The sequence below is a fragment of the Hemitrygon akajei genome, chromosome 29 (genome assembly GCF_048418815.1).
Source record: "Hemitrygon akajei chromosome 29, sHemAka1.3, whole genome shotgun sequence".
NCBI classification, from domain to species: Eukaryota; Metazoa; Chordata; class Chondrichthyes; order Myliobatiformes; family Dasyatidae; genus Hemitrygon; species Hemitrygon akajei.
The window spans coordinates 27,043,140-27,067,296 of NC_133152.1; the positions used below are offsets into that span (position 1 = coordinate 27,043,140).

At 41.6% G+C, this 24,157-nt stretch overlaps 1 protein-coding gene across 4 annotated transcripts in view; it reads left to right on the plus strand.

The window, feature by feature from the left end:
* Window positions 1-24,157, plus strand: part of LOC140718370 (segment polarity protein dishevelled homolog DVL-1-like) — a 139,664-nt gene that overhangs the window by 98,442 nt on the left and 17,065 nt on the right. For all 4 annotated transcript variants that reach the window (XM_073031998.1, XM_073031999.1, XM_073032001.1 and 1 more), the window contains 5 exons: window positions 5,601-5,733; window positions 13,210-13,303; window positions 14,439-14,508; window positions 15,284-15,423; window positions 23,580-23,656. In XM_073031998.1, coding sequence (XP_072888099.1) covers window positions 5,601-5,733; window positions 13,210-13,303; window positions 14,439-14,508; window positions 15,284-15,423; window positions 23,580-23,656 — 514 coding nt within the window. The remainder of the gene's footprint in view (window positions 1-5,600; window positions 5,734-13,209; window positions 13,304-14,438; window positions 14,509-15,283; window positions 15,424-23,579; window positions 23,657-24,157) is intronic.

Sequence of the window (24,157 nt, forward strand, 5' to 3'; positions counted from 1 at the left end):
CACATTTGCTTCATGATGGAGTGCAAGCCAGGATTCCAACCAAGAGATCTGCAGCAGAACAAATCTTGGTGAAAATTGGTGTTAAAGGCTGAATTCCTATCTCCAGAAAGCATGTACTCTGGAGGTGTGATTTCTGGCATGTGAGTACTCGGGGGGGAGGATGCAGTTGTGTGCAGATATTGCCAGTTGAGATGTATTTTAGCTCATGGGACCCAGTTGTGATAACTGGTATTGATGCTCTTTTCTGATGTTTCTCGTCTGCAAAGCAGACAAATTGGATCACAAGGATTCGGTGCTGTTGCTCAGTAACCACCTTTACCATGGTTAGCTGCAGTAGAATTCAGTAAGAGGGAAGTATAATTGCCAAACAGAAACAAAAGACCTTTTATTTGCCAGCTAAATGATGTATATGGAAAGCAGGAGAGTGCATGCTGAGCTGCCAATGTTTTCAAAGCTTCATCAGGTTGGTTTGAGGAAGTGGCTGAAAAACTAAATACCCTATGCCCCTGCCTACAAAAACCTTTCTGTTCTGTTGTGTACTAGAGAACCTTGCAACAATCATTTTTTTGTTCTTCCCAATATAGTATGTCCTTTTTCAGCACCATACAAGATCAAACTTCATGCAGGTCCTGAGACCCACTTCAAGCAAGCTCACGGAAATAACAATCCATTCAGTGAGCACCCATTGATCTACAGCACATTGTAGGGGATGGTGGAGCACGTGACGGTGATTTGAGTGGGAAACCTGAGCTCCCAGTCATTAACCATGTTAGTGTAAAAGTAATTCCCCATCTGTTCCCTATCTCACACCTCCCTTGTGCATTTTTCCCATTTCTCTCCTCCTTTGTTTTGGTGCTTTTCCTCTTACCTGATCGTATTGATCTTCTCCCATTGACTAATGCCAATGGATGTTAATGAAGTCCATATCTAGAGAACTCATTTTTAAAATTAACAGACAAGATATCATCTCCCTCCCTGTGCGCGCATGCACGCACGCACGCACGCACGCACACACACACACACACACACACACACAATATGTACATAGTAGAGAACATCAAATGAGAACATTTCAGGTGCAACTTGCAGGATGCATTTCAATCAAAGGGTTTAGAGTGTAAATGCTACAGTTTAACAAGTAATTGAGGGTTAACAGGTAGTAGCAAACATAATACTGAGGAGTATAGTTTGGATGTGTTAAGAACTCATTTTTAATGAAGGGTTTAAGTGATTTGTACTATATATGCACATACTAGGGGTGAGTTACAGTTGAAGTTTGGCATCTAATTGAGTTTCCAGACAGTTAGCTTTTTAAAAATTATTTAATTACTCCCTATCAGGGGTGTCAAACTCATTTTAGGTCACGGGCCGGATTGAGCAAAATGCAGCTTCATGCGGGCCGGATCAGTCGGACGCGTGCGAACGCAGCTTTCGTTGCCTCCGTTTTTTCAGCCTGCTCTCATGTGTCTCAGTCTCTGCTATAACTACAAAGTGTTTCACTTTACAAATTCTGTTTCTTATGAAGAAGACTGCCGAATAAACACTAAAAACCCTGAAAACCTGGTACCTGAATAAACTCAGCATTAGCCATATCATACGCCATAGGCACTTCGATTACTGGGGCCAGCTTTAATAGTAATTAGATATTATCTCGTGGGCCAAAGATAATTCCACCGCGGGCCGGATTTGGCCTGCAGGCCTTGAGTTTGACATATATGCCCTAAGTGCTTACCTGTGCATCCACAGGACAAGCACAATCTGAATTGTTGTAGTGTGCGTGGACCTTTTATGCACTTCAGTCATGGTAGCAAAAAAGAAAACAAGATATAATTGATTTGACGAGCATTAATTGGAGAGCTGTGACCTGTGGAAAGTCCAGAGTTGATGATAGGCATGCTTTTGCTAATTGGCTCTTGTGCTGCTGGGGCTTTGAGCATCTTCACACCAGAGGCCAGCCATTCAGCCAATGAACAGTATGATAGGAAAACTAAACCGGGGTGGATTAACTGTTGATATTGAAGCAGCTGGCTCCTGAATTACATATGAGTGGTTTGAATTATTTTGTAGTAATTTTGTTTCGAGTTACAGCTGTCACCATGTTCGGTCATACGTGCTGCCTGTGAGACCGTGAAAGAGTTTGTTCTGCATAACTTAGAAGAAACGCCTGAGCTGGCATGTGACTGTTCGATTCAGGATGCAGGATGGGAGCGGTCCTCCTTGACTAGGTCAATGTTAATCTGTACTTCCTGTACCTGATTCCTATGCTTGGGTTTGTAGGCGCATGTCATAAATAATGATGTCTCACCTCGAGACAATAATCTGTGCTCGTTACTGTTTCGTTTCTGCTAAGGAACGCTATGCCACATCATTACCTGGTTTATCTAATATTCAAATAGAGAAGTATCACTTCTCTGACAGCAAAATCATTCTACTTGGATATTGAGCTACTACTTTATGGATGGGACACCAGTGGGAAGGAAGAGTGCTGGATGAGGTGGGTGGCATACCGTAGCAGGTTGTGTGTAGAATGAAAAGACATGCCACTATTTTCTTTTCCTCTTTTCTCTTTTTAAATTAATGAGGCTCTGGCATTCCTTGACTTCTCTAGTGCCTTTAACACCATCCAGCCCAAGATCTTAAGGCACAAACTAACGGAGATGGGAGTAGACTCTCACATGGTGGATTGGATAGTGGACTACTTGACAGATAGACCTCAGTATGTGCGGTTGGGAGACTGTAGGTCTGACACGGTGGTCAGCAGCACAGGAGCGCCGCAGGGAACCATACTCTCTCCGGTCCTGTTCACCCTGTACACATCAGACTTCCAATTTAACTCGGAGTCCTGCCATGTGCAGAAGTTCGCTGATGACACGGCCATAGTGGGGTGTGTCAGGAATGGACAGGAGGAGGAGTATAGGAAACTGATACAGGACTTTGTGATATGGTGCAACTCAAACTACCTGCGTCTCAATATCACCAAGACCAAGGAGATGGTGGTGGACTTTAGGAGATCTAGGCCTCATATGGAGCCAGTGATCATTAATGGAGAATGTGTGGAGCAGGTTAAGACCTACAAGTATCTGGGAGTACAGTTAGACGAGAAGCTAGACTCGACTGCCAACACAGATGCCTTGTGCAGGAAGGCACAGAGTCGAATGTACTTCCTAAGAAGGTTGGCGTCATTCAATGTCTGTAGTGAGATGCTGAAGATGTTCTATAGGTCAGTTGTGGAGAGCGCCCTCTTCTTTGTGGTGGCGTGTTGGGGAGGAAGCATTAAGAAGAGGGACGCCTCACGTCTTAATAAGCTGGTAAGGAAGGCGGGCTCTGTCGTGGGCAAAGTACTGGAGAGTTTAACATCGGTAGCTGAGCGAAGGGCGCTGAGTAGGCTACGGTCAATTATGGATAACTCTGAACATCCTCTACATAGCACCATCCAGAGACAGAGAAGCAGTTTCAGCGACAGGTTACTATCGATGCAATGCTCCTCAGACAGGATGAAGAGGTCAATACTCCCCAATGCCATTAGGCTTTACAATTCAACCGCCAGGACTTAAGAACTTTTTAAAAGCTATTATTAATGCTTTTTGAGATAGTGATTTAGATGCATATCATATTTTTTACTGAGTTAAGTATTGTATGTAATTAGTTTTGCTACAACAAGTGTATGGGACATTGGAAAAAAAAAGTTGAATTTCCCCATGGGGATGAATAAAGTATCTATCTATCTATCTATCTATCTATCATATAATTTGGCAAAGTCATGTTTCGCCATTGCCCATTTTGCTCCACAGTGCAATGTGAAAATTTTTATCCATCCTACTAGCAGTGTGGAACTTCATCTTTGCCAGTCAATTAATTCACTGCAAACTGATTGTATCCACAAGTGTTATAACATCAAATTTTGGCGAACTGTAAATATTGTCTTTTATTAATTTTAACATTAGTTGGAATGACATTGTGGACTTTTTGATAGCTGTAAGTTCACTTGAATTCAATGTTGCACGTAGCTTTTGGAGGAAAAATGCTTCAGCTATTGAAGTGACCTGGTCTGGCTTGTTCCCAGCCTCCTGTGGAGCTTCTGCACTCGAAACCAGTCACTGGAAGCTGACTCCTTTATAAAATGTCCAAAAAAAGTGAAAGGGAACTGTAGGCTCAGACTGAAAGGAGGTTTCCTGTAAGACAGTTCCCCATCTACTTTTGGTTTTCTCAGGACTAAAATCTGCAATCTATTTGTCAAAACTGCACTTCCTCAGAGTCGTGCTGCGTTTATGAGTTCGCGTCATTCCTTCCCACCCAAAACAAGAATAAGATTCTCTTCATTCTCTCTTTGCACAAGAATCACAAAAAAAATTAATGTGCTGGTACAGCAAGCAATAAGGAATTCAATTGGTATGTAGACTAACATGCAAGAAGAGAAAGGTTTTAGTGCAATTATTATAGGACCTTAATAAGACTGGGTATTTGCAGATGTGAAATATTGTGTACTTATCTGGTAAGGATATACTTGCGATGGAGGGAGTGCAGCGATTACCATCATTAATACTTAAATATTGTTCCGTGAAGAGAAATTAAGTAGACACTCTGTAACCTACTTACTGAATAAATGAGATCTATTTTAATTGAAATATATATAAAATTCTTTTGGGGTTTGACAGTAAATGCAAAGATGGTGTTTCCCTTGGCTTTGTTGTCAAGAACTAGGTTTTATAAGTCTCAAACAAATTTGCAACTTAAGAATTCTCTGTCTCACTTCCACTCTTTCTGTATTGAGATTTTAACATTGCACCAAGGATGTTCAACATAAGCTCATAGAACAACGCCTCATCTTTACATTGCAGTCTTTAAGATGTGATATTTAACAATGTTAGGTATTCATTTTTTTTTCTTCCCACAGAATTAGCTCCACTTTAAAAAAAAAATTGTTATTTTCCTTCTGAATCTGACTGCCATTTTAAAAAATTTTACAAATTTGGCATGCACCCTATCACAGATGTTCTCACTCTTCCCATTTTGATGGAGGACCATGCCATGAGTCATTGACTCTGTTTCTCCCCCTACCATGATCTGCTGAGTACTTCCAACATTCTATTTTTATTTCTGATTTCTAGCATCTGTGTTTTTGTTTTGCTCCAAGCTTTGTCTGGTAGTTATCCAGAGCTATATTCTGTACCCTGACACCCTTTTTCCCCCTTTTCAGTTATGTGCCAACAGGGAAGGCAATAGTACATGGTCTCCTACACCGTTGGACTCCTGAGGAGTTGAACTAAGCAAATTAAATCCTGCAATGCTCAACAATTACTTCAAGAATTTCAAATAATAACCCATTTCAGCATGTATTTCACGCTGTTCACGCATTCAGTTTATTCCATTCTCGCAACTTGTTTAATTTTCTAACTTTTCCCATTTCTGATGAAAGATCATCAACCTGGAATGCTAATCCTCTTTCCCTCTCCACAGATGCTGCCTAATACTGACTCATTTTCAGTATTTTCTTTCTTTTCACAATTTTGAGTGCTTACAATATTTTGTTTTTAAAATAAGTGCAGATTTCTTGTGGGAGCCATTGAGCATCACCTAATGGCACTGCATTTCTCCCCCAGTTGCACGAGTAAATGGACACACAAAACCAGATCGGCATCGTAATCCAGGTGGTTATGATAGCGCCTCCACTGTGATGAGCAGTGAATTGGACTCAAGCAGCTTTATCGAATCCGATGATGACAATACCAGCAGGTAGGAGGAAAGGGTATGGAATGTACAGGTAATAAGGTGGCTGTTTATTGGACAAGAGATGGGATGTCTAATGCATTGGATGGATAATGGTAGAACTGATCTATCAGGCTGGTAATTGAATTGATGAGGTATTGAAAAAGGGGATGAACTAGCTTTTGTAATAGATGGGGAAATGGGATAGTTGATGTATCAGATGAATAAGAAGATGGCTGACACATGGCATAGGGACTGGAATAGCCAGATTAAACGGGTATTGGGATAACCGATACGCTAAATGGGTAACTCCTGGAAGGAATTACTTCAGGACTTTGGTAGAACATGCAATGTGCTGTACTAAAAAATCAAAAACCTATGAGGAAAGCTTAGCATCTGTGTAAAGAGAAGCAGTAATTATTTTATGCCCTTGATATATTGTCATGTTTGGAGCATGCCTGTGATGAGGTCAAATGCTGAGTAGTCCTGGTAAAACCCAGACTTAGAATCAGTGAGTAGGTCAGGCAGATAATAGGGCAAGTGATTTGGTATGCAGGAGGAGGATGTTCAATAGGTGCTGTCTCAGAGTAATGTGAGATAATACGTTGACTGCTAATGTTAGCTCTCTTATTAGGATTGAATATACAGGAGGATTATGTGGAGGGTTCCAATCTGAAATGTTGAGCATCATGTGTCTACAGTAGTTTTGCATTTTATTTTGTGTCATGTATACAAAATCAAAAATTTAAAACAAAATCTTTTTGTCCCTCCTCTTCTAAAGAGAAATCCCCTCTCTTCTGAAACTGAAGGTTCTCTCTGAGGATTTGGGAATATCCTCCAGAAGACTTGGTCTCTATTGGGATTCATGCCCCTCCAGTCTTGAAACTATTGAATCCTCATGATGATTCAGCTAAATACACCTACATAGATCCTTACAATAGTTTTGAACATGTTTTAAGTACTCGTCTGCATGTGTGCGTGAAGAATGTGTGTATTGACAGGGTGATCATGACTGTACCCAACAAGGCAAGCCTAATTCTATCCTAATGAGAGATTACTGGATGAAAATTAGGATGACTCATGGTTGATGTAGTTTTTTTACTGGCTCAAAGATGCCAAAAGCACTGGTAGATCCAGCAGCAACCTCCAACTCTCAGGTATCAGAGCCCATACTAGTTCTGTTATCCATGGAATTCTACAACCCTGGTGGAAGCCTTGCTGTGTGCTGAATATTTGCTGGCTTTTTGAAAGGTTCCCTGCTTTCTCCCATTTTACGAATTCTACATATCTGATCCCTCATTCTTTCTCTAATCTTCTGACTGGGATATCTCTTCATGTTACCTTTTTACATCTACAATTTTCAAATATCTAGGTACACTCCTTTTTATAAGTTATTCTGGATTTTGCCTCAGTTGTGGTCAAATATCTCGTACATTAATACACCATCTGCAAAAATACATTCCTCTTAATCCTTCTGTTCATGTTTAAGTCCTCTAGACTATGACTCAGTAAACACTGGAAAAGTTTTTCCTCATTCACCTTATTTAACAAAATCTGTGTTTTTGAACACACTCCCAAATTTCTCAAAAATTCCTAAGTTTGACTGAAAAGACCCCAATTTTTTTCTCTGTTCATTTCTAGCCCTGCACAATGGAGACTTTAAGCACTAGATTCTTGGTTCATGGAAATTCCTACAAACCTCCACTAACTTAGTATAACAGGACATATTGTAGGGGAAGGGTGCCAATAAATCAGACTAATTGCCCAACTGTTAAACATGTCATTACTTTGCACCTCCTCCACTTTCCGCAAGGATCGCTCCCTCTGCAATTCCCTTGTTGATTTGTCCCTCTCCACTCCTCTCCCTCCTGGGACTTATCCCGGCATGTGTCCTAAGCACCTGCCCATGCACCTCCACCCTTACCTCCATTCAGAGCCCCAGGCAGCTCTTCCCGGCAAGGCAGCACTTCACTTGTAAATCTGCTGGGGTCGCCTATTGTGTCCGGTGCTTTTGTTGCAGCTTCCTCTACATTGGTGAAGCCCATCGTAAATTGGGGGACTGTTTCATCGAGCACCATTCACCATAAGCAAGACTTGCCGGTGGCCAAACATTTTAATTCCTATTCCCATTCCCGTTCTGATGTGTCAGTCCATGGCCTCCTCCTGTGCTAAGATGAGGCCAGCTATCAGAACAGAGGAGCAACACCTATTCTGTCTGGATAAACCACAACCTGATGGCATGAATATCAATTTCTCCTTCCAGTGAATTAATTTTCCCCTCCCCTCTTCTTCTATTCCTCACTGTGACCTTTTACCTCTTCTCACCTGTCTATCACTTCCCCCTAGGTCCCCTCCTCCCTCCCTTTTTTCCCATGGTCCACTTTCCTCTCCTATCTCCTCCAGTTCTTGACCTTTCCCACCCACCTGGCTTCACCTTTGACCTTCCAGCCAGCCTCTTTCCCCTCCCCCACCTTTTTATTCTGGCATTTTCCCCCTTACTTCTCAGTCCTGAAGAAGGGTCTCAGCCCGAAATATGGACTACCTGACCTACTGAGTTCCTCCAGCATTTATGTGTGTGTTGCTTTGGATTTCCAGTATCTGCAGACTTTCAGTGATATTGGAGCAACTTTTTGGAAGGCAGTTAGTTGTGTTGCTTATCTGTTGCTTCAGTTGCTGCAATGAGACTTCACAATTCCTCCTTTCTGAACTGACAATGGTGAGGCATAATGGACAATGCGAAGGGAGATATTTTGGGTAAGACATTAAGATGTGTGTTGAAGAGCTTGTAATGGATGATTTGTTGACTGGACTACAGCCAGAAAAGCAGTTTAGCTGAGCATTTCCATCACTTTTCTCTCTGTGAACTCTAAATAAGTGATGACAGTTAAAATTAATTCAGTGAACGAGGGGCAAATTAATTCAGTGATGGTGAGGAATCTTTATAAATTCAGGCATGCTCTTTCTTGTAGAATTAAAAATATTTTTAGATCTGCAGAGGTGAATGTTATTAAACTAATTCAGTGCAAGGGTGTGGTGACTTCTAGTGTAGTAGGAAGATATTCCTTCACTGGAATTTGGCTCTTTATGTCAAATAATTTATAGGATCCATTAATGATTCTTAACCCTTTTGTAAATGAAAAAATACACAATTTTGTCTCTTCCTCGACATGTAGATTCAAACTGCCAATTGCCCTTTGAAAGCACTGGAGTTAAGCCCCCTCTTCTGCTGTAGGTGCTGGTCTTATGGGGTTTGCAGTTCTTTGGTGAAGTTGAAATTCCCACCACCACATGAGGTGTTGCTTTCTTGCTGAGATTTTCTTGCAGGCTAGCCAATGATCCTGCGGCATCTCATCCAAGTGATGTCCGAGACAATAACTGACCAGTCTGTTGAACTGTGGAGTTTAAGTTTATAAGCTATGGAATTTGGATGTTGTAATCAGTGATTAAGGGGAACAATGCTTAATGTAGGGAGGATCCAGCATTTTATTGGTTCTGCTGTACAATATAAAGATGTGCACCAAAACAACCATTCTGCTTAACATCCAGAGCAGCTTTTTAAAAGGATTGTCTAAGTTGGTCCTACTTCCTCGTCCCTTCCCATAGCCTTGTAAGTTTTTCAGTTTTAAATATTTGTCTAATTCCTTTTGAAATGTTAATCTGCTTTCAGCCTTTGCAAGCAAAGCATTCCAGCTGATAACAACTTTCTACATAAATAAAATTCTCTCTTCCTCATCTTTTGACAAGCCAGTATCTTCTGGTTACCAGCTGTATCGCAATGGAATGTTCTACTCTCTTACTCTAAGACATCTTTTTACAATTCTCTACTCCACAGAGAATGTCCCTTAATTTCAATAGTCTTCACATAATTGAAGGCATGCATCCATTGTACCATTCTAGTAATTTTTCTCTGCACCCTTTTGAAGGCATTAATCCTTTCTCAAACACATCACCAGAACAAAATCCGATTCTCCACCCAAGTACTAAATTATAATTTGATTTGCTGCCCTTTTTCACTCAGTTTCCTCACCAAAATTCAGGTAATGAGAGCCCAGACTTAGTCATGAATTCATAGAGTAATACATGGAAACAGGATTTTTTTGTCCCAACTGGTCCATGCCAACCACAGCATCCTCCTTGCTAGGTCTAGTTGCCTTTGTTCAGTTTATAACCCTCCAAGCCCTTCCACTCCATCAAAATGCCTCTTAAATGTTGTTATGGTACCCACCTCAAACAACTTCCTCTGGCAGCTCATTCTAGATACTCACAAGCCTCTGTGTAAAGAAGTTGTATCTCAGGTTTGGTTTAAATCTCTCCCCTCTTACTTAGTATGTGTGCCTTTTTTTTTTGGATTTGCCATTCCAGGGGGGAAGACTGACCATCCTCCTTATCCATACCCCTCATGATTTTATAAACTCTGATGATATCACCTCTCATTCTTCTACGATCCATCATGTTTCAACTGGTATCTGCTCACTGGCTGTGATCTCCCCAATTTTGACTCTTCCACTCCTGAAAACAAATCTAACCTCAGTGGTCTTCAGTTCACAGATGCCTATCTTTATCAGCCACATTTTGGTGTGTATGAAATTAATTTCTGGCAACAGTGAATCAGGGAAGTTGTATTGTGGACAAATCCCACTCTCATCTTCTTGATGAGATTTGAGATATAATTGATAAATTCAGTAAGGAAGAACCAGTGGATGTGGTGCATGTAGATTCTCAACAGGTCATTGAAGTCCTAGTGTAGTAGTAATTCCTCCATCATATTTTAAAACTCCTCCACCTACTACTTTCTTGGGGTTGCAAGTGGTGACTAGGTGGATACTGCATGGATCAGAGCTTGAGCGAGTGAAGGAATGGGTAAATATATAGCAGCTTTCCACTATACCAACAATTAATGTGAGGATATCCACTCCAGTAGAGAAAACAAAGGCAAAATATGATTTAGATGGTGAGAAAATGGAAAATATTGATGTACAAATGGATCGGGGTTTCCTTGTACGAGAGTCACTGAAAGCAAGTGCACAGGTGAAGCAAGAAGTTGCGAAGGCACATGTTATGTTGACTTTTACTGCAAGAGTATATTTGTAGAGGGTCTTAATGAAACCACATCTGGAGTATTCTCTGCAGTTTTTGCCTCTTTGCCAGAGGAAGGTTAAACTTGCCGAGGAGAGAGTGAAGTCACACCAAACTGATTCCAGGAATAGCAGGGTTGTCATGTGAGAGAGATTGGGTTAATTATGCCTGTATTCAGTGCAGTTTATGACAGTAAGGTGTAATCTCATTGAACAGGGCTACAAAGTGTAGGGAAGGATGATTTTGCTGGCTTGGGTGCCTAGAACGGAGTCTGAGGTTATGGGGTAAAATGAGGCAAGGAGAAATTTATTTGCTACTGGTGGCAAACACTGTAAATTCCTTACTACAGAAGATGTTTGGGAGCCAAGTTGCTGGGTGTGTTTACAAAGGAGATGAGGTGGTTTTTATACACAAAAGCAATCAAGGAACACGGTGAAAGAGAAGGAATATGGTATTAAACTAGATGATCAGCCATGATCATATTGGGTGGCAGAGTAGTTTCAAAAGGGCCAAATAGCCTACTCCTGCTTCTAATTTTGTTCTAAGTTCAGGAGAATAAGAGGTGATCTTATTGAAATATGTAAGGTTCTGAGCGATACAACAGGATAATGAAGGAATCAGGGGTGGGGGCAGTATTTCAGAATAAGGAGTTACCCATTTAAAAAGGTGAAGCAGAGGACTTTCCTCTCTCAGAGGGTTATGACATGTTGGAATTCTGTACCCTGGCGAGCTGTGGAGGTAGAATAAAGAGAAGTGGTCAGAGTGCATGAAAGTAGTTCAAGGCTGGAGCAGCCAGGATCTCATTGAATTAGTAGAGCAGGGTTGAAGGGTGAAGTGTCCTCCTGGTCTTCTTGCTTCTAGTTGTATTCACCTGTGACTTTCACTTGAGCGTTGTTTGTAGGACTGCTCTATAGCTTTAATGTTAGTGATGTTAGTAATGTACGTTGATGTCGTTGCTCTGTACTCCAGCCCCAAGCCTGGACTCAGACTTGACCTTCAGGCCCCCAACCTCCGGACAAAATAGTATTTAAGTCCAGTCAGGGAATTAACGATGGAGAAGCACAACTTTCGGGAAGGGTACAAGACCATCTCAAAGTCTCTGAACATACCTCGGAGCTCAGTGCAGCCCATTACGAAAAAGTGGAAAAAATATGAAACCATACCCACATTACAAGGTCAGCCCCAAACGTAGTTGTCAGAGAAGAATGGCACTTGTAATAGAGGCTACCTTGTTGCCAACAGTCCCTCTGAGTGAGCTACAACTGGAGATGAAGTTCATGGCTCCGTAATCTCTAAGGCCTTGGCAAAAAGGGTATTTATGGAAGAGTGGCAAGGAAGAAGCCCTGGCTTCATAAAAAAGCATATCCTTGCCTGTAAAGTCTTTGCAAAGTGTCACTTAGAAGATAGTGTAAAGACATGGAAGAAGATCCTGTGGTTAGATGAGACATTTTTTGGCCTCAGCACTAAGTGGTATGTGTGCTGTAGATGTAATACTGTTCATCAGCTAGGTAACACCATCATTCTATGGAGATGCTTTTTAGCAGCAGGAACTGGAAATCTTATCAGGATTAATAACAAGATATACCTGAATAAAAACATGCTAGCCACTGCCAGGAAGCTTAAACTGGGTACAAAGTTCGACTTTCAGCAGGACAACGACCCAAGGCACACTTCCAGACCAACAGTGGAATAGCTTCAAATGAAGAAGCTTGATGTCCTTGAGTGGCCCAGTAAGAGACCTGACCCTAACCCGAACATCTCTGGCAAGACCCGAAGATTGCTGTCCACTGCCACTCCACAACTAACCTGGCACAGCTTAAGTGACTTTGCATGAAGGAATGGGAAAATTTTGCTCTATAACGTTGTGCAAAGCTAATACAGAGCTAATAGATACCGGCTGTAATAGCTGCGAAAAGTGGTTGAACCAAGTACTGAGCAAATGGGGATGAATACTTTTGAAGTGCTGACTTCTCACTTTTTGAATTTTTAGTTTTCCATGCTTCACAATTGTACCTTTTTTTAGGCTGTATTGTGAAAAACGTAGCTAGCATGTGATTAATTCTCAGTTAAGTTAGTCAAAATCCCTGGTTATAATATTCATTTATGTGAACAAAGGGTTGGGGCTAAATACTTTTACAACACACTGTACTTTGATAATAAATTTATTTTGAGCTTTGAGTGGGAAGTAAGTTTGTTTTGCTGTTACTGCCTTTTCTTACTGCTTGTGTTGTTCTACTGAACAGTATGGGCATGCTATGTTGGCATTGAAATGGGTGCAACACTTACAGGCCACCCCCCGCACATCCTTGGGTGTATTGGTTGCTAAGACAAATGACACATTGTATGTTTTGATGTACTGTACATGTAGAAAATAAATCTGAAATTTGAAATTTAATGTGCTGATTTACACTGTCTTTGGTTCCTTAGATTAAGCAGCTCAATGGAGCAGAGTGCTTCCTCTCGACTCATGAGGAGACACAAACGCAGGAGACGGAGGCAACGTATGAGACAGATGGACAGGGTGAGATTGAGAATGGCATCTGACATGAAGGAGGATGGATTGGGAGAGGAGAGAGCTGCCAGCCATCCTAAATACACAGATATATCAGAGCACTATCAGTGTGAAAAATTGAATCATTTTTTTCTGAATTATTCCTTAAACATTCAAAATTGCTTAGTAAGCTCACGCAAGGTTAAAGCCTGTGAATAAGGAAAAAAATGCTTAATAAATGTCATTATAAATGAAAATAAGTCTTACTCTGTTATCTCCGACAGCAAGTTTCCTAGGCAGAATACGGGGCTGTGAAAATTGTGATTTACAGCAAAGTGCCATTGGCAACAGCAGCAAATTTCAATACCATGGTGCATTGATAATGGAGTTTATCATAGTAAAAAGTTCATTGCAGTTCACAGGACTATCATCAAACAAAATCTGCCACTGAGCTGCACGACAAAATATCAGGGCATTTGGCCAAAAGTACGATCAAAGAGACAGGTTTTTAAGGAGCATCTCAAAAGAAGAAAAAAGCAGAGTGCCTGAGAGACTATCAAAGAGAATTAATGAGCTTACGGTCTTGGCAGCTAAAGGCACAGTGGCAAATGGTGAAACAACAGGAAGTAGAATTGAAAGATCCCTTTTTTCTAATAAATGCCACCCTAACTCAGCATCTTGTCTTCAAGTGAAATGTAGGATGTGCAAGATTAAGCCCCTTTGTCAGAGAGCAACTTCATCTTCTCTGTGTATCCCTCAACGTCACCATGTAACTGTGCAACTCTACCAATGTATTCACTTTCCTCACTACATTTCTTAAACCCACCTTCTCCTATAACCTCCAGTTCATTTAATCATATTCCTCAATTCCAATTACTCATCCGGAATCCTCAGTATACTTCTCAACTTCCCCTCCCCCCGTAGTGTTCTTGCCAGTAATTATCCATCGACTAACACCAATAAGACAGATGGTCTGTGCAATTATCACTTTGTTTTCTGTTGTAGACAAATTGCTTGAGCATGTCTTAAGATTGTGAGTGATTAAAAATTATGTAGCTGTTTTTTTCTCCATTAGAAATGTTTCAAGCAATTAAACAAATCAAAAATAGTTTTCTATCTATCTTCAGTTCTGTTAAACAGCTGAATAAATGTTTGTTTTGTACAGTCCTCATCACTGAGCAGCATCACAGACTCCACCATGTCGCTCAATATTATCACTGTGACGTTAAACATGGGTGAGTGCTGTTTTTGACTATGTAAAGGCAAGGTTGAAATCTCAGTATATGCTGAAGTGAGTTGAAGTTGGTGTCAGCGGAAAGCATATTTGTAAATAGTGTTTAAAGGTTATAGTATATATTACTAGCAGAATACAAATTATCATTTATTCAGCACCGAAATCTGGGCTTCATCGGAACATATTTACTTGTGGCTTAGTTGGAGCATGTTTGTTTAGAGCTTGTTTGATGTTGTACAGACAGTAATAAAGTTGACTGAAAAGTTTCTTTTGCTCCTTTTCAAATTTTCACTTCGAGAGGTTTGGGTTGATTTCAGTGCACCAAGTTAATCTAAGTAGCTATTTAAAATGGAATTGACATGTTCTGTTAACGTGCAAATCTGAGTGCAGATGAGTCATTACTTGCTGGGTAAAGAGCATCTCACTGTATGTATGTGCAAAGCCAGAAATCCAAAGTTTCCAAAAGTTTAGGTAACCATTTTGGTTTATAAATGTGATTACAATATTAATTTAGTCAAAGATTAAAAAAAGAGATCTACAATTATAAAGTCACTTGAATTTGTGAAATTGACCATGCTACATATACAGTATAATAGGGTATCATTTTGAGCACGTGAGTATTTGCCTCTCTGTCTACTGTATTTAATGTTTTAATTGCTGTTACCTCGCCAGTAAGCATTATTCTCAAGTTGAGGTCTTATCCTTTTGCATTTTAATAGCCTTTGTCAGTGATGTTAAACCTAAACCAATTCTAACCAACTCCTTCTTTATTTCAGAGAAGTACAATTTCCTGGGCATTAGCATCGTAGGTCAGAGTAATGACCGGGGAGATGGCGGGATATACATTGGGTCAATAATGAAGGGGGGAGCAGTGGCAGCTGATGGCAGAATTGAGCCCGGTGATATGCTTCTGCAGGTCAGTGCTCGAATCATTTCCAAATGAAACCTTTGGCCAAGAGCTGGTTCCTGTAGTTGATGTACACAAGCTCCAGGTCTCCAGCCCTGGAAACCATGTTACATAACTCAGTATGTTTTGTGTTGCAAAAGTGAAGGATGCCAGGACCATGCTGATTCTGTCTCTAGCATTTACAGAGAGCAATCACTTTGAATGAATATTGTTTCTTCTTGTGGAATGCCATGGGCCTGCCATCTTTGCATCAAATCCAGGTTGAGACACATTGTTTATGGATGGTGTTTGAACAGCATGCTTTGTGCATCCTGTGGGTATGATGGTGGTGTAATAGTTAAGATACTGAACTAGAAATCTGGAGGCTGAAGTTTAAATCCCACCATGGTTGTGGAAGTTTCATTCAATTAAACTGGAGTCTTTTCTTTAAACCATTAGATATGAGGATAACAGAAATTACTAGATTGTCATTAGAGTCCAGCGTGATCACTGGTACTCAGCATGAGAGAAAACCTGGCATACATCTACTCACCAGATACTTTATTGGGTGCACCTATACACCTGCTTGTTAATACAAATAATCAGCCAATCATAAGGCAGCAACTCGAAGCGTAAACGCATGCGGACATAGCCAAAACATTCAGTTGTTGTTTAGACCAAACAATGGGGAAGAAATGTGATCTAAGTGACTTTGACAGTGGAATGAATGTCAGTGCCAAAGTTCAAAGTAAATTTATTATCAAAGTAGGTAGGCCTCCGTTAGTCTCGATAGACCATGGATTTGCATCTCGAAAAGTTTCCAGGGTACAAGCCTGGGCAAGGTTTTTTTTATGGAAGACCAGCAGTTGCCCAAGCTGCAAGTCTCCCCTCTCCATGCCACCAATATTGTCCAAGGGAAGGGCATTAGGACCCATACAGCTTGGCACCGGTGTCGTCGCAGAGCAATGTGTGGTTAAGTGCCTTGCTCAAGGACACACACGCAAGCCTCAGCCAAGGCTCGAACTAGCAACCTTCAGATAACTAGACGAACGCCTTAACCACTTGGCCACGTGCCAACACTTATCAAAGTACATATGTCACCATATGCAACCCTGAGATTCATTTTCTTGTGGGCATTCACAGTGAATACAAAGAAACAACAAGAAAAGCAAGCAAAATAATAATAAATAATTAAGCAATAAATATCAAGAACATGAGATGAAGAGTCCTTGGAAGTGAGTCCATAGGTTCTGGGAACGGTTCAGTGTTTGGGTGAGTGAAATTGAGTGAAGACTGAACCCTCTGGTTCAAGAGCCTGATGTCTGAAAGTAATAACTGTTCCCAAACCTGGTGGTGTGGTTCCTGAGGCTTCTGTACCTCCTTCCTCATGGTAGCTGCAAAAAGGCCTGGATGGTGGTGGTCCTTGACAATAGATGTTGCTTTCTTGCGACAGCACTCCATGTAGATGTGCTCAACGGTGGGAGGGCTTTATCTGTGATAGACTGGATCATATCCACTTCTTTTTGTAGGCTTTTTCATTCAAAGACATTGGTGTTTCCATACCAGGCTTTGATGCAACCAGTCAATATATTTTCCAGCACACACCTATAGAAATTTGTCACAGTTTTAGATAACGTGCCGAATCTTCACAAACTTCTAAGAAAGTAAAGGTGCTGCCATGCTTTCTTTGTGATGGCACATATGTGCTAGACTAAGACATATTCTCTGAAATGATAACACCAGTTAATTTAAAGTTGCTGACCCTCCCCACCTCTGATCCCCTGATGAGGACTGGCTCATGGACGTCTGATTTCCTCTTCCTGAAGTCAATAATCAGTTCCTTGGTCTTGCTGACATGGAGTGAGAGGTTGTTGTTGTGACTCCACTCGGCCAGGTTTTCCGTCTCCCTCCTATATGCTGATTTGTCACCACCTTCAACTTGGCCAGATGGAGTATCTCAGAAACTGCTGATCTCCTGGAATTTTGCACACAACAGTCTCTGGAGTTTATAGAGAATGGTGCAAAAACCAAAAAAAAGTATATATCCAGTGAGCAGCAGTACTGTGGTCAAAAACACCTTGTTAATGAGAGAGGTCAGAGGTGAATGGCCAGATTGGTTCAAGCTGACAGGAAGGCGACAGTAAGTCAAATAACTGTGCATTACTACAGCTGTGCGCAGAAGAGCATCTCTGAATGCACAATGTATCAAACCTTGAAGCAGAAGGGCTGCGGTAGCAGGAGACCATGAAGACGTACCTAATAAACTGGCCACTGAGTGTACACAATACGCCCTTGTTGTGACTTCAGACCCACCAATGTGTTTTAACTTTTAGATCTCTCTTGTCCAATGGCTCAGCAAAACACTCTGTTGTCCATTTTGCCTACATTGAAACAGAGGAGAAATAAAACCAGATAGATCATTCAGCATTAACCTAAACACTGAATTCAGGCAAAGTTACTCAGTCGCTGGCAAAGTCACTCAGCTCAGTTGACGTTGCATAGTTCTCCTGATGAGCTATTATCTAACCCAAGAGAGCTGTGTCATTGAATGGCCAAGCAATAGCCTGTTGCATTCAATTGCTTACGGAATCACATCCTATGTACAATGTGGTTCTTAATACCTGGACATTGTTCCATTGGCAAGAAAGGACCACCAGATTAGATAAGCAGTAGAGAATTGCACTAGAAGTCCTCAATCATTCATTAAGTTTCCATGAATTCTCATGGCATCAGTAGTGACACAGAAAAAGCTGACGAGCTAATGAACACACATTCCTCTTCGGGGGAAAGATGATAGCTCTTCAGCTAGAATAGATAACAAATCTTGGCTCCTCTTCAGATCCTTAGCATCACAAAAGTCAGTCTTCAGCCAGTCCATAAAAAGGTGAATAATTTTCTCTGAGTGCATATAGTTTCTAGGTTGTATACTGTAAAGCATCATTAATAAAAATACTATTTTTATTTCACATGTCATCTATAGATAATGTATTATAAGAGGAATATCAGTATTGTTTTAATTTATGTGGTGCAACAGCAAGTTTCTGCCTCTATCTACAAAGGCATTAAGGTTATATTATAGATCAGTGGTCCCCAACCTCCGGGCCGCAGACCAATACCGAGCTGCAAAGCATGCAGGGGTGCAGCGGTAGCCGGAATGCACCCAGCACATCTTTAAGAAAAAAGCCAAAATAAGCAAGCTAATTAGTTAGGTGCCACCCAAATGTTAGCCCAGATCTGATTTGATCCGGGTGGCACCTAATTAATTAGCTTGTTTATTTCAGCATTTTTCTTAAAGATGTGCTGGGTGTGCGCCGACTACCGCTGCACCCCTGCATGCTCCGCGGCCCGGTATCCGTCCACGGCCCAGAGGTTGGGGACCACTGTTATAGACAGTGTTTGAAGCATTCTGGTAAATCTTAGAGTCATGCAGCACAGTAGTTGACCTTTCCACCCCTCCCAACACACCCCCACCATGTCCATACTGGCCAGCAAGTACCTATTTGCATAAATCTTAGATTTCAGAACTTCTCCTGCAGCCTTCTATACCATGCCAGTTCAAGTGCTCCTCTAAATGCAGCTTAAATCTTGTGACAGTATCTATCTCCTCCATCCCCTCAAGCAATGTGTTTGAGATCTGAACCACCCTCAGAGTGGAAGAATTCCTCAAAACCCCTATACGTCTCCTGTCCCTTAGATCAAATTCACATTCTCCGGTTAGGGACACCTTTACTAAGGGAAATAAAATGTAGCAGCAGAATTGGGCCATTTGGCCCACTGCATCTGCACGGCAGTTTTATCATAGTTGATCCATTTTTCGTGTCAGCCCCAATCTTCTGCCTTCACTCTGTATCCCTTCATGCCTTGACCAGTCAAGAATCTATCAACCTCTGCGTTAAATATACATAATGACTTGGCCTTCACAGCTATCTCCGGCAAAGAATTCCACAGATTCAACTCTCTCTGGCTAAAGGAATTCCTCCTCATTGGCATTCTAAGAGGACGACCCTCTGTTCTGAACCAGTGTCCTCTCCACATCCACTACATCAAGACCTTTCACTATTCGATAGGTTTTAATGAATCACCCCTCATTTTTCTGAATTCTAGAGAATAAGGGCCCAGAGCCATCAAGTGCTCTTCATATGACAAGCCATTCAACTGTGGAATCATTTTTGTGAACCTCATTTGAACCATCTCAAGTTTCTTCACATCCATTCTAAGATAAAGGGCCCAAAACTACTCTCAGTACTCCAACTTAGGCCTCACCAGTGCTTTATAAAGTCTCAACACTACTTCCTTGCTTTTATATTCTAGTCCTCTTAAAATGAATGCTAACATTGCATTTGCCTTCCTCACCACAGACTCAAGCTGCAAATTAACCTTTAGGGAATCCTGCACAAGGACTCCCAAGTTGCTTTGCACCTCAGTTTTTTTTTTGTATTTTCTCTCCTTTTAGAAAATAGTCAACCCTGTCATTTCTCCTACCAAGTGAATAACCATATATTTCCTAACACTGTTTCCCATCTGCCATTCCTTTGCCCATTCTCCTAATCTGTCTAAGTCTTTCTGTAGCCTCTCTAATTCTTCAAAACTACCTGTCCTTCCACCTATCTTCATATTGTCTGCAAACTTTGCAACAAAGCCATCAGTTCCATCATCCAAATCATTAACATTTAACATAAAAAGAATCGATCCCAACACAGACCATTGTGGAACACCATGAGTCACTGGCAGCCAGCCAGAAAAAGGCTCCCTTCATTCCCACTCTTTGCCTCCTGCCAGTCGGCCACTGCTTTATCCATGCTAGAATCTTTCCTGTAATACCATGGGCTGATAGCTTGTTAAGCAGCCTCGTGTCGCACGTTGTCAAAGGCCTTCTGAAAATCCAAGTACACAACATCAAGTGATTCCCCTTTGTTTATCCTGCTTGTTATTTCTTCAAAGAATTCCAACAGATTTGTCAGGCAAGATTTTCCCTTAAGGAAATCATGCTGACTATGACCTATTTTATCATGTGTCTCCAAGTACCCTGAGACTTTATCCTTAATAATCTACTCCAACATCTCCGCAACCACTGAGGTCAGACTATAGTTTCTTTTCTTCTGCTTCTCTCCCTTCTTGGAGTGACTTCTGCAATTTTCTAGTCTTAAGGAACCATTCCAGAATGCAGTAATTCTTGAAAGATCACTAATGCCTGCAGGATCTCTTCAGACACCTCTTTCAGAACTCTGGGTTGTGCACCATCTGGTCCAGGTGACTTATCTACCTTCAGACCTTTCAGTTTCCCAAGAACCTTCTAACTAGTTATGGTAACTTCACACACTTCAAGCCCCCTGACACCTGGAACTTCCAGCGTACTGCTAGTGTCTTCCATAGGGAAGACTGATGCAAAATACTTATTCAGTTTGTCTGCTATTTCATTGTCCCCCATTACTAACTCTCCAGCATCATCATCTAGCAGTCCAATATCCACTCTCACCTCTCTTTTACACCTTATGCATCTAAAAATATCTTTTGGTATCCTCTTTAATATCATTGGCTAACTTACTTTCGTTTTCTATCTTTACCTTCCTAATGACTTTTTTAGTTGCCTTCTGTTAGTTTTTAAAAGCTTCCCCATACTCTAGCTTCTCACTAATTTTTGCTCTATTATACGCCTTCAGCCATGAGCTGCTCTAAAAAGCCATCTCGTAAGCACTCTAGAAATTCTGCCTTCTGAAGTCCAGCATCAGCATGATTTTCCCAATCTACCCACATATTGAATTCCCCCATGACTACTCTAACATTGCCCTTTTGGCATGCAAAGTTCTATCACCCATTGTGATTTGTAGGCCACATGCTTACTACTTTTTAGGGGGTCTGTATACAACTCCTTCCCATCAGGGTCTTGTTACCCTTGCAGTTCCTTAGCTCGATCCACAATGATTCAACATCTTCTGACCCCATGTCACTTCTTTCTAATGATTTGGTTTCAATTTTTACCAACAAAGCAACATCACCCTCTCTGCTTTCCTGCCTATCCCTTCAATACAATGTGTATCCTTGGACATTAAGCTCGCAGCTATAATATTTCAGTCATGATTCAGTGATGCCTACAACATCATACCTGCCAATCTGCAACTGTGCTGCAAGTTCATCTACCTTATTCCATGTACTGTGTGCATTCGGATACAACACTTTTGGTCCTGTATTCACCCTTTTCAATTTCGTCACACCTTTTGAATCTTAACTTTGTCCGAGGTCTTACCAACATCTGTCTCCACTAACTGTTCTGGCAATCTGGTTCCCATCCCCCTGCAATTCTAGTTTAAACCCCACCATGCAGCATTTACAAACCTTCCCACTAGGATATTAGTTCCCCTACAGTTCAGGGGCAAACTTTCCCTTCTGTACAAGTCCCATCTTCCCTGGAAGAGAGCCCAATGATCCAAAAATGTTATACTATCCCTCCAACGCCAACTCCTTTGCCACATATTATCTGTATAATCTTCCTAGTTCTAGCGTACTAGCACGTGACATGGGTAGCAATCCTGAGATCACAACCCTGGAGGTCCTGCCATTTAACTTAGCACCTAACTCCCAGAACTCCCTATGCAGAACCTCGTCATTCATCCTACCCATATAATTGGTACCTACATGGACCACAACTTCTGGCTGCTCACCCTCCCAGTTAAGAATGCTGAGGACTCGATCCGAGATACCTGGACCCTGAAGTCCAGGAGGCAACATACCATCCGGGAACCTCGTTCTCGCCCACAGAACCTCCTATCCATTCCCCTAGCTAATGAATCCCTAATCACTACAGCATACCTTTTCTCCCCCATTCCCTTCTGAGTCACAGTGGCAGACTCAGAAAGGAGACCCAACCACTGTGACTTCCCTCTGTTAGGTCATTCCTCCCCCCTCCCCCGACAGTATCCAGAGTGATATACCTGTTTTTGAGGGGAATGGCCACAGGGGTACTCTGCACTGACTCCTTAACCCTTTTCCCTTTCCTGACTGCCACCCAGTTTCCTGTGTCCTGCACTTTGGGTATAACTAACTCTCTATATATCTTATCTACTAACCCTTCAGACTCCTGAATGACCTGGAGTTCATCCAGTTCCAGCTCCAACTCCTTAACGCGGTTTGTTAGAAGCCACAGCTGGATGCACTTCTCGCGGTTGTTGTCATGGTCAGGGATACTGGAGGTCTCCCTGCCTTCACACATCCCGCAAGAGGAGCATTGTACTATTCTGCCTGGCGTTTCCATTGTCCTAGCTGAGCAGATAAAGAAGGAAGGGAAAACGAGCTTTTCTTTTCTTTGCTTTCTCTGAGTGAAACCTCTCTCCGCTGAAGCCTCAAAGAGCTAAAGCCTTAAGATCACCACTCTGACTACATCCACTCAGTTGATGGCCGCTGCGTTTGCCCCTGCCTTCCTTTAATTTGCTCTTACTAATCAATCCCAAATACCGATTGGCCGCTGGTCAAAGCTCTATTATGCTGCCGCGAACTGCCCTTGCCTTTTATCCTTGGGCAATTGACCTGTTTGAAGTCCCCTCCTCACCAAACTTCCAATGTCCAGATTGGCTGCTGGTCAAAGCTTCTCACTACCTTCCATTTCTACACCCCTCTTAATTTGTTTAAATTGGTCAGGTCATTTTGCAACCTTTTCTGCTCTTAAGAAAACACATGGAACTTATCCGGTCTCCCCTCACAGCAGAAGTTCTCTGTCGCATAATTCATTGCCAATACCCTCTCCAGTACAGTCACATTCTTCCTATAACATGACGATCAACTGCGGCCTGAACATCTATTCTCACCACTTTCTCTTAGACAGAACCAGAATATATCTCCTCTGGCTCTCTTTTCATTATTTGGTTACAGACGTCCAATAACCTTGCACTCGTGATGATACAGCCAGTGTTTCCTCAGTGTAACTGTGAAAGATTGGTGGCATGGAGTACAGCATCAGCTGTTCATTTAAAAAAAAAGTTTACTAAAAGATCAGCTTGAGATGAGATAGTCTGGGGAGGTGACTTCAAGGCAGCTTTCACATCTGATGATTAAGCTGGCTTATTTTAATCTTGATTGTGACATTATCTGAAACCTGCCTGCCCCACATTTCTCCCAGTTAATTGTACCAGTCCCACATTCCTTCACTAGTGCTGGATCCTTTCCTTGACCTTTCATTCTGCTCCACTCTCTAGGTCAATGACGTCAACTTTGAAAACATGAGTAATGATGACGCTGTAAGGATTCTCCGGGAAATCGTCTCAAAGCCTGGGTATGTGAGATATTTAACCAACTTGTGTCTCGGGGACAAAAAGTAATTGGATTTACATAGTTGTATTATTTAGATGTTCCATGGTGCTTTACATCCAATAAAGCAGAACTGTACTTGTAATGTAGAAAACCCAGCAAAACAACTGGCGTATTGCAATCAGCAGTTTCATATAGTGGCACAGGATCTAAAGAGAACACTTGCTTACCCACTCCAGGAAAACTGAGGTTCTGTAGTTCTACACCTCTGACTGTGCAGCGCTTTCTCAATGCCTTGCATTCCACTTTAATAGTACAGCTTGTCTACGATACCAGTGTTTCTACTGGAAAGCTAATTTCAGCACTAATGCTTCAACAGTGCAATTCTCCCTGAGTAGCACACTTATAGTATCTGCCTGGAGCTCACTCATGTTGGTGAATCAGCACCAATGCACCTAGCTGAAGAGTAAGCCCCATGGTTTACTTCAGAATCAGGTTTATTATTACTGATGTATGTTGTGAAATT